We start from the raw sequence: 11,822 nt of genomic DNA on the forward strand, positions 1-11,822 counted from the left end.
TAAATATATTTATTCTTCACTGTCGGGTCACTCATTACTGGATCAGTGAGCTGCATGAGATACTGACAGGCTGTCAGGAGAGGGGGAGAGAGGGGGAGAGAGGAAAATTGAGCGCTTCCGCTAATTTCTCCCGTGTTATTCTCCAAAGTTAATGTAAACTTGAATAATGTACTTCATTTGAATGTAATCATTATGTTGGTTGTTGTTTGTGGAAGCGCCACTGAATGAGCCCCATTAACTGAGTTTTAAACATCACTTTAAATGGAAGATCCCCATAGGCCCCGCCCACTCAATCGGCCCCAAAATAGGCGATCGGAGCATCCCTAGCATGAGCCATATATTACAAGTCTCCAGCTTCATACCTTTTAATATGATTTTAATACGGGCCCTGATTAAATAAATATTTATATTAGTAGATAATATAATGCATTACAAAGGGTGTTTAGAGCTAGAGCTGGGAAGTTAAACAAGTCGTAGTTTCCTCTCTTATATCCATTTAATATTGCTGTCGAAACATCAATTAGTATTTAAAATGATTGCCAAATACAACATTTCACGAGACTACTTTATTGAACTTATCTAATTCTTGTTTTTACCGTGTAGTTTAAACACATCATATTTTTTGTTTTTGGAGAAATCAAGGCATTCTTTATAATATTGAATGACTAGAATATAAGTGGAGAACTACTTTATTTATAACATCTGCGTCTAATACATTTCAGCTTTTTATTCTTCCTGTCTTTACAGGCCTAATGCAACAGATGGCAGATCCAGTCAAACAAACCAATATCTCTCTTGCTCTAACAAGTATTTTAACAGGGCTCCTACTCATTTTACACATTACCAATTTACTTTCACAGCCAGAGTTTCTTGGTTGGATTTGGAGATATGGGTCAATGACATACCAAGTACGGCTGGCAAATACTACCATCAACGAAGGCACGTCTGTGCATGGCTAATTTCCATTAACCATTGAATTTTAGACACTTGCGTGGGAGTTTTGAGTGTTGGAGACCTTAAGTGTAATCCGAAGCCGTGAGGAGCTCTGCATGGAGTAACAGGAGAACCATATCAGAGCCGAGAGCTGCCATGAAAGGACACAGCATGCGTCCAAACTCAACCATCTGCCCCTGGTAAGATTAACAACACTTTCTCTACAACCAATACACAAAGAAAACAGCTTATTGCGTTAGCCACACTATTGTTAGCGTAACCTCGGGACTAAAGGGTATGGCACCAAGTAAACCATCACCCACTGTCTTCTTGTAAGTGGGTCTAAATGAGTTTAGGATACAACCCACAAATTACAATCTATTCACAGATCATTGGGTATTTCTGTCACGATGGTTAGCTGGCATGCTACGACTGAATTTGGCATGTTTACACACCCAAATCACAGGTTTCACATAAAAAGAAACGCTGTGTTTGGCTTTGTTGCAGTGTGCGCAGAGAGTCCAGCCAAGCTTGTTGGAACTTTTGCACATTCTTGTTCACTGCACACAAAAACACAACCACATGCAAGTAGTCAACAGTTCTATGTGATCCTACATTTAAAAACCCTTAGCCTACAGATGCTGGGCTTCTTCATCTTCAGATCTCGGCAAGGTTTAACAATAAAATAAACACATTTCAATTGGAAAAATCTCTTAACAAAAGGTTGGAATGTTACAGCATTCACACAATTCCCTCAGCTCTTTCTTCAATATCAGTTTGAAAGCTGTGAACTCTGAGCTGTGAGCTGTGAAAATCAATTTCATTTGGAGAATACTGCAAGCCCTAACCTAATATTACAAAGCTAAAGCCATAGTAAATATACGGCCAAAGTGTTTTGAATTGGACACACACTTAAATTACAGTTTTTAATGACATGTGTGTGTTGAAATTGAAACACCGATTATTTAAGAAAAGATGGAAAGCATAATATTAACTCTGGTTAAGCTTAATCACATTGTGTAATAGGGTAAGGGTGGAATACATGAGATAGAACCATTCACACTTCGATTCCCACTTCCTCAAGACTACAGAGGAAACCAGAATATCCAGCGGGAACTCACCATATTTTTAACGTCTAAATGTGAAATATGTTGCTTCCAAAATCACCCCTAAATATTGTATGCACCATCTGGCACACACAAGGACAGACTACAGAGGAATCAAAGAGTTGTCGGCAGATATGACACGACCTTATGTAAACCTTTTTGAACTGATGCTTAACCAACACGGCGCAGGGTTTGCTCTCTTGTTGCTTGTCAAAGACATCCTCTAAAAGTCGCCCTCTGTGCATCCCACCGTCTGACACGACGATGAACTCTGAGCATGGCAAGGTTAAGGAACATGCATACAAGAGTGAGCGCAAGGAACCAATTAAACCTGAGCCTGGCCCAGACTGGCCTTTGCAAGCGTCTGCAGAGGATATATGCTCGGCACATTTCAGCAAGCTACACTGAGCTGCCTCAGATATAAAAGATATTCTGATCTTTGGCAGCTGTGATCCTCGCGACCGCGGTTCACAGCCTGGGATTTCCTCTGTTGAGGAATTGTGTGAGAAAGGATAGAGGGCTTTGGAGAATGGCACATGGGGACGAGTATACTACGATATCCTAAGACCTTGTGCAACTGCCTGTTTCAATCCATTTGAAACATGTCACTCCTGAATAATGTTTCTGAACCAATTTCTAGAAGTGTGTTCACACTGAAACAATTATGTTCATTATTCACACAAATAAAAAATAGGTAAGAAAGGGTTCCTACAGTTTAAGGCAAGATACTATTTAAGACTTTTTAAAGAATTAATGCCACTTAATGAATATAAAAAAGAGAAACGACCCCAGTTACCTAGAGTTTAGAACCATTTCATTAAATTGTTTGATGATCAGTCTTTTGGCCATAACGTTGTTAGCGAGCAGACAGTTGATGGGTTTCCTATCCTTTACTGAGTGACATTAACGAGGGTAATTTGGATAATTATTTTAAAAGATGATATCTCTGGGGAAAACAACCAGTCAGAATCCTAATTAACATTTTAAAGACTTTTGAGAGACATTTTATTGCAAATTGAGGCTATATTTTGAATTAATTCAATGCGTTTTGGGACTTTTTCAAAGAGCCACTGGAACCCTGCAAGAGTACAAGAACACCTACAGAAAAAAAACACAACCGAATGATAATGCTGGCTGCCAACGGACGCATTGTGCACAAATGCTAAAACCAAATATAGAAAAATCGCAAACCGCTCTGCCTTTTACTCCAGAAAATAACCTAATATCGAACCTCTGATTGTCTTGTTCTTTCCTCACAAAATGAGCTCTCACTGTGGAGCCTTCACAGCGGCGGTGCTGCTGCTGCTGCTTTCTGTCAGGGCCACAGATGCAGATAGCAGAGAAACACAAATGAAAATCTATTTTTCAAAATACCACACGCTACTTCCATTAAATGTTTTCGAGAAAAAAAGATGACTCCAACAAAAGTTGCCATGGAAACAAAAGTGTGGCCTCCAGCAGGTGTTTTCAGCTCACGCCGACCAGAGGAAGTCTTGAGGAAGGCAATTTGCTCAGTCAGTCAAGGCATATCTAAAATCCACCGAGCAGATGCAATGAGACAAGCGGGGAGCGAGAACACCAACAATCCTAAACCTTGAGACAAATTAAAGGATATTATTGACTTCTGAAGCTCAAAGTGGAATCAGCGTTTCACTTAATAAACTACAATTCAAACGTTTCAATTCAACTCATGTTGTCATCGCAACTTCTTAATTTAAGTACTATAGAATGAATGTATAGATTAAGCCACGCATATAATGAAACGTATACCTCATCGCAAAAGATGGCCTGTGCATATCTGAAGTAGAGTTCATCTTGTTCTGCTTGCTTCTTCAACATCAGACTTTACTGCGACAGCCATTGTTCTACTGACCCTTGTGATACCTAACGAGATACATCTGCTCCTCTGATCAGCACTCAACGAACACTACATATTATCCAACCATCAGTGCAAATGTAACAATCACAGACTCCCTGATTAGGCATTGGCACAAAACGTTCCTGTTTGCCACAGTCTGTGTGAATAAATGTACTAGCTGTGTTTCTACAAACAGCAAACTAGCACTGAAATACAAAGCGTTACATATACTCTTATGCATGTTGAAAGCCACAGTGGAGCACAGCAGGTGAATTATTGTATGCTGTGCAGGACATTGTGCATGCAGATTAACAGTGAATGAAGTGCCATATTTCTAATTCATTTGCAACCACTGATGGCACACAAAATGTCCTTTAGAGGTTAATTATTTCTGTCAGGTTTGCCATCATGAATGCTGATGAGGCAGGCCTACAAAAGATAACTCAATCAGAAAAGAAAAGATACACTGGCTTCCGATCTATTATTTATATTGAGGCTGCACAATGATTCCTAATGTAATCAAAAAAAGAAATATGGACTTGTGCAATATTCAAATGAAAGGAAGCACAATATTTGTTCATGTCAAAATATGTGTTCAAATATAATTTGGGATTTAGTATTGTAAAGATGCAGAGATAAATCAAGCCTACGTTCACTATTGGCTTTTAAAAAAAAAAACTTATTTGGTACAAATTCTCTTAAAAAGTCACATCATATGCATTTTTAATAACGGGAATAATGATGCAAAAACAATCAATTTCCCCCAATATCGTGAATCAGGTTATAATTGTAATTCAGTCAAAATGATCACAATGTGATTTTTTTGCAGCTCTAATGTCCATGAACAAACTGTATATTCCCCAAATAGAACTAGTAGATTCCAAAAATATATTTCTTCCATGTACTTGTCAATGCATGTACTTGTCAATGCATGTACTTGAAAATTCCCTCTGCATGCTTCTTAAATAGACATAAAGCTGAGGTTAGCGTGTGGTCACTCAGCAGAGCGAGACATTGTTGCTGGACAGGATGTGGGTCAGGGAGCTGAGCCATGCGGAGCCTTGTAGTAAAACTGTCCTCTTTATCTCTGCCGTCACACTGTTATGTAATGCCACTGTGTGTATGTGTACAGTAGTGGGGGGGAGGAGGATTTCTGCTGACTTTGCAAGCCCCTGTATGTGCTTTCCTAGTGTTTGTCTCAGCGGCTCTCCTGATTATAAGGTGACAGAAAAATCTGGCATATCGGCACCATGAGTAGTAACAAACACCTGCTATTACACCGCCAATTTATACTTTCTCCAGCACCAGCAATATTAACTACCTATTAACTGACAACAACATACACTTGTCAATAATTTAACAAATGTAAGCAGTTAAAGTGAAAAATTTAGACGTGGAGGGCTAGCATTTCTGCAGTAGGTGAATTGAATGGAGTGACCCCATTTGACTTTCAATGCATTTTGAATGGCTAAATCTGGGCTATACTCCAATCTGACAAGCTGTGCTTCAATGGGTCATATCTTTATGGCTTTGCATAATCTGTCTATAGCCACAATGTAAATAATTTCTATATTTAAACGCGAGTTGAATGTGAATAATGTGTACTACCAACCTATTACACAACAGAGGGAACTAAAGTAGGGTTAGGTAGTACACACCAGACTCCACAAACTAAGAAAAATATTTAAGACAAGCGCTATATATGATCATAAAAAGACCTGAGTTTAAGTAAAGGATCCAGAACGTTACATACAGCCTGAGAATTACCTGAACTATCTAGGATGCTATAGTACACAAGCTAAAAACAAACATAACCTACAAAAAAGAAATACTATACAACTACAGGCCTTATCAAGGCTTCCAGAGTTGTTACTTAAAGTCAGAGTTATATAGAATATTCTGCATGAAACTCTTAAACGTTTTACAGAATTATGTCACAAATTAATCCCCTATACTCAAAATAGTCTTCGAACAAAACTGAAGGAAACCAGCCTGGTTTTGGCCAATTTGGTGGCCATTCTCACTTCTCATTAATAAAAAAAAAAACATTATCCAAGTAGAAAAACATGCAACACAATGTTCTTGGTGCACAGGAGCTAAGCAACTGCAATGAGGGTTTCTTCCTTAATAAAAAGCCCTTATCAAGTTTATATTTTAACTACATGAGCAATTTTTATAATTTAAGCCACAAATATTTGTACACTGATTGCAAAATGATTTCTTTTACATCTGAGTTTAAAAAAAGGCATGCTTTTCTAAATGTCAAAATCAGCAACTATTACTGAAACAACACGCTAATGTAAGAGACACTTTGTTAGTTTCTCTTCTCTCATTCCTACACTGCATCATAAGACTTGAAATATAGCTGAAGCACTCAGACTGCTGTCATTGTGTGCAACAAGAACATGAATCCGCCTGTAGTCTAACACTATCATAGCCATACCATGCATGTCTTAACACATTATGCTCCCACAACACTGTGCAATCCTGCAGGTGTGTATTATGATTAAATAGAAGGCAGGATCTGCAAAATGTCTCCGCCAAACTGGCGACTGCATGCGCGGGCAGTGTGCAGCACACATGGCGGAGCAGGAGCTGTCAACACGCAACACTTAGCTGTCAAACCGGGCCGGGGCTCAGTGTCTCCCCCTGGCATTGGTGCACGGAAATCACACCATAACCAAGGCCTATCCCCGCCTGCCTTTACTGAGGAGAAAGTCAACAAAATGGTGGAGCAGAGACACATCACGTGACTTCTTTGTGCTTTCGGGTGCAATTTCAAGTGAAACAACCGCACACAACACGACTCACGAATACAAAACCAAATCTGTGCAGCATTATAATAACACATGTGGTGGAACGGGCGGATAATAATGAAGATTCATCGAGATCCGTCGTGTGCACGAAAGAGCAGACATGGCGGCCATTTTGCACAGCCTTGCGCAGGCAGCATAGTGGCGCCTCTCGATGTGAAAATACCGCCAAACCGATCCACCGCCAGTCGGGCAGTAATAGAAAAACATACCGATTCCTCCTCTTTCTCCATCCCTGTCGGCATCTGCGGCACTGCCCGGTTGATGGAGGCATATTCATGCAGGTCCGGCAAATCCTCGCAGCGGAAAACGGGCAGAGGCTTACTAGCATCCAGCGCCCGAGCCCGAAACGACAATTTACTCATTTTTATATTAAAAGATGCAGCATAAATCTATTGGATCTGCTCGGAATAACAGCAGGTATGCCTCGAGTTCTCATGGATGAATCTGTGGGAGTCAGCCAGTCAATTGAGCGTGGTTAGGGTCCGTAGCTGCGCGAACAGAGCCGGGAAGGCCCGGGTCTCGGTCGCTCTCTGTCGGTCTCTTTTCTCGCAGGCTCCGCTGATCCTCCCCGGTTCAATACGCCATGGCCAACATGGCGGACATTACAAACTCATGCAGCTCTCCGCTCGCTGCAAGCGGCCCAACCCCCTCGATCACGCAAACAGCCATTCCCACGCAGTTTTACACGCGTGCGCGTTCGTGAGACCCTTGGGGTACGGTGGAGGAGGGGGGTGTAGTGAGGGTGGGGGCTGGATGGATGCTGATGAAGGATGTGAACTTCCCAGGTTTATTCTGTGCTGACGTACCAGATCATATTTATTCTCTGATGAAAAAACGTGGCAATAATAAAATTAATAAAAAAACACAGCAGTGTGTAGCGCCATGGCAATAAAATAAATATATTTATGGGTCAACCATCACAGGTTATGAGTGTTTTTAAACCTTGCAAAGACATATCATATAATGTATGTCGTGTGTTAACATTAATGTTCAAACACAAATAGGACACGTTCCGCATGTCCGATACAACTGTTTTGCAAACAGTGCCACCCTGTGGTACAAACAAACCATACTACTATCCTGCACTCATGTGAACAGCATCTGATTGATTTTTTTTGGAAATGCACAGGACATAAAAACAGTGCCTAGAAGTGGGGAATTATTGCCTTCCTCACAACTTTGCAGTCATTGTTGTTTTTAATATTTTTCACTCATTAAGGATTGTGTTTAATCACATACTATGCAGAAAGGGCGGTTTATACCAATTTAGTTTATGTAATTTTAGTTGAGGAGGATAAATGATTTATTTTGGCTATTATTTTAATTCTTTTTTGTAGTATTGGAGAGCAGTGCTTGTTGCAAACTGAAATATGGCATATATGGCAATAAATTGTTAAAGTTAAGATGGCAAAAGCTAGAGTGTTTTCCATGCTGCTATAATATAGCAATATGGAAATGTACTTGTTCTTTTAACAGAACAAGAACAGCTAACCTGTTATTCATGACTTTTTGACAATGCACACATTGTTGTAATGTTTCCCAAAAAAACAAGAGCATGATAGCTGTAAGCCTTATCAAGCTATATAAATCGAAACACAGGCAACATTGTTTAATTTGTCAAAAATCAACAAGTGTTGCTTCCTCTTCTTGTTCGTAGCTGTCAGGCGTGGAAACATGCACGGTATTCTGCTGCTGGAGCCCGAACACTTCCAGGATGGAGAATCTGTGCATCTCAACAGGTCCTTCTGATAAGACATGCCTTTTTCTTTATCTGCCAATTGCTTTTGACAAAGTGGCATTTTCACAATGTTATTGCAACTATCAAAACTGCAAATCAATGTCTCTGATACCTCACCAATCACAGGGCTCAACAACATTCAAGGCTAATCATTTCTGTAATGCTGAATGTGTTCGGCACAAATAATCCAACTGTTATCAAATCAAGGGCTTTGAAACATCCAAGCACAGGCTCAACACAAAGGCAGTTATGTTTTGGAAGGAACTTTTTGGTAAAGGATGACATTTATTTTATTTTCAGCATCTTTCTGTTTTCCCTTTTGAACTAAAAACATACCAATCCTTAACATAAAAAACGAGGTACACACTTAGCCCTGAATTTTATGTAAAGTTAAACTGCTAGTGTAGTGTTTGTTTGATCTAAATGTGGCCCAAAAGAGTGACTTACAAAAGAAAGGTTACCCATTGTATGATACTCAACACTTGCGAAACAGGTAGACATTTGCATTATATGTTTCAGTGTTTTCAGTGTTATTACAATTATAAAGTTTATAGTCAGGGGTGCACATCACTTTTTTTGTGAGTTACTCAGATGAGTACCAGGAGACAGCGTTTGGTACTCACCCCACACAAAGCGTGGTCCTTCTCAGTGTCTCCTTCACTGTCCTCTATTTACACTTCTTGCATGCTAGATGACGAAGATGCACCTCCCTGTCTCTTTTTAAGCCTCCGATTGGCTTTCTCCAAAACTTGTTGCCAAAACTGTGAAGTCCTTGCATTTCCTGAGGCCAAAATTATCACATGACTTGAAGTCATATCTGATTTCAGATGTGGGAAGTTACTAAGTACACTTATTCAAGTACAGTACTTAAGTACAATTTTGAGATATTTGTACTTTACTTTGATGCTACTTTGTACTTCCACTCCACTACAGTTCAGAGGTAAATACCTTTAGTTACTTTACAGATGTGGATGAATGATGTGAAATATAATCAAGTCTTAAATCAGACTTTAGTTCCACCTGGAGTAAATTCACAAGCTACCCTGCAGTATACAAAGTCATTACAACTAGCTGCATCTCTACCAGCTGTAATAACACTTTAATGATCAATCATTATAAAACATATATGTATTATTCTGAAATGGACCAATCTACTTTTACTTTAACTATATTTTGATAATACTTTTCCAATTTTACTAACGTAACATTTTGAATGCAGGACTTTTACTGTAACAGAGTATTCCTACGCAAGATCTGAGTACTTCCTCCACCTCTGTCTGATTTCAAACTCTTCCATTAACACCCTGAGTAAGTTTGCAAGTGTGTGTTTTACTCCACTTTGTTGTAAATCAAACTGCAGCAGCTCGACCACAGAGCGTGAATGTTGTGATCAGCTGATTTTGCACAGTTCTCCAGTGTGTGCGTGGGGCACAGAATGTGCACAGGGGAGTCTCCCACTGCAGCCAGTTGGCAGAGTTTTGGCACAATTCTGTTGTTCATACTGGCGTTAACCTTGTCTGTGCACACGGTGAACAACTCTGTCGTCCAGTGATCTAAGCCTCTGCCTCCTGTAAAGCTTCACAGGTCCGTCGGTTATGTCCTGCGCGGCTCGCCCAGCTCCAGTTCAATCAGTCATAGAAATTCCGAAGATCTTTTGCAGGGAGCGAAACGGCAACGTAGCTGCCTAATGTCTTTGTTTTTTTTGACATGTCTAGTAGTTTACTCCATTGAGGGTTTACAAGAAACACGTGTAGACGAAATGTGTGTATTGTTTTTTATGTTTTGAGGTACGCAAAGGCGCGTAGCGACACAAGTGACGTTACGCAATTCAGATTTGTGCCGCACATGCGTACCAGTTATGGCACCCCTGTTTATAGTGCAAGAATCAATAGGGAAATCTTAAAACATATTAAAGTTACTAAATCAACTTCCTGCTTGCCCTTCAAGAATATGCCTCAATAAAGATGTCTCAAAGTAAAATCTCTGAATTCTGTGTTCATCTATAAACATAGAATGTTTGCTGCATATGATGCAAGACAGCTCAACCACTCTAGAGGGAAATAAACTCATATGCATCATTACTACACCTCTGTGGGTAAAGTAGTCTGACACTAAAACACATGTTTAACACCAGGTGGACAGTCAAAAATACAAATTATCTGCATATGCAACACTGAGAAATAAAAAAAGATTCTGCAGACATTTTTAACGTGGGGCCTAATCTTAGCTACCTGACCTTTACATGTTATAGTCATATCACAACAGAGAGAGAAATAATAAAAATGCAAATAACCTGCAGGGATGGCCGAGAATGCCTGGGGGAGTGAGTGACTGATACCGATGTGGGAGGCTGACATGGTAATCATCATCCATTTGGGAGCAATAGGCTCACAGCTGCAGACCATGATGGAGACCTGTGAAACAGACATTTGCAAGAAGGACAGAATTAATATAGAACACATCATAAACAGTGTCTATCAAAATGCATGGTTAATATGATTTATTAGGCACAGTGCCTCAGCAATGTTGTTTTCTTCTCTGTTGGGCATTATAATTAAACTGAAATATGTGGGATCACTGGAAAAAAAAATATATGGAGCAAGATTTGATCTACAATACACACCAACACTAGTTCACACTTGCAATTTTTTCAATGCATGATTTTTTTCTGGGATGCATTCGCTTTTTAATAAATGCTGAACAAGTATTGCCACATAACATTAGTGCAACCCTTTTAAGGAAGAGTAAAGGGGTAAATATAACAGCACACGACAGAAAAAGAGAAATAGTCTTAACAAATGTAGACGAAAAACATGCACGAATACGAAGCCGATTACAAGGCAGCTTTTAACGGGTTTGTAATCGCTTCGAGCCCAAAGATCAGACACAGCTGTGTTTGCACAACCGAGCCTAGCAGATGCTAACGATATCCTAGCCCAGTTCCCCTGACCCTGCGCCATTTACCAGCCAGCTAACAGGCTGCCAACAGTTTGATTTCAACTCGTAACTTACTTGTCCGCGATTAAAATCCGTCACTTTCATTTTCCTCGGGGAAAAAAGGGATAAAACTACCTTGAGCCAGAGTTTTAACTTACCTGCTGCTAGCAACGCCACAGGGGAGGATGATGATGATGGCAGTTCTTCTTATAGTTGTCATGCTAGCCCAATGCTAACGCTGGTTAGCTCCCTTCAGGACGCCTCAGAGGAAATAAAAAAGGATAAATCCTTTAAAAAAGTCGCGCTAACACACCGTGAGAGGTTGCTGGGAATAAGAAGCCAAAACAGAGGAAGTGTTATCCTGTCTCTGACGGTAAACTTTGATAGTTTCCTAAGGTTACTTCGACAACAAAAAAAAAAAGAAAAAACATCCA

The 11,822-nt window shown here is 39.9% G+C and overlaps 1 protein-coding gene across 3 annotated transcripts in view; it reads right to left on the reverse strand.

Annotated features, from left to right (window-relative positions):
* The window catches only part of LOC307026579 (enhancer of polycomb homolog 1-like), a 33,747-nt gene extending 21,925 nt beyond the window's left edge, over positions 1 to 11,822 (reverse strand). Inside the window, exons 1-2 of one of the 3 annotated variants that reach the window (XM_079662095.1) lie at positions 11,547 to 11,822; positions 10,745 to 10,865 (exon numbers count right to left, since the gene is read on the reverse strand). Coding sequence is in view for 2 of the 3 variants with exons in the window: in XM_079662094.1 (XP_079518220.1) it covers positions 6,923 to 7,075 (153 nt within the window). In the remaining variant the exon portion in view is untranslated. Of the gene's footprint in view, positions 1 to 6,922; positions 7,491 to 10,744; positions 10,866 to 11,546 lie in introns of those variants that run through there. The other 2 variants (XM_079662094.1, XM_079662093.1) reach the window with 2 other exon arrangements.

The sequence above is a fragment of the Notothenia rossii genome (assembly GCF_949606895.1).
Source record: "Notothenia rossii genome assembly, chromosome: 12".
NCBI lineage: Eukaryota > Metazoa > Chordata > Actinopteri > Perciformes > Nototheniidae > Notothenia > Notothenia rossii.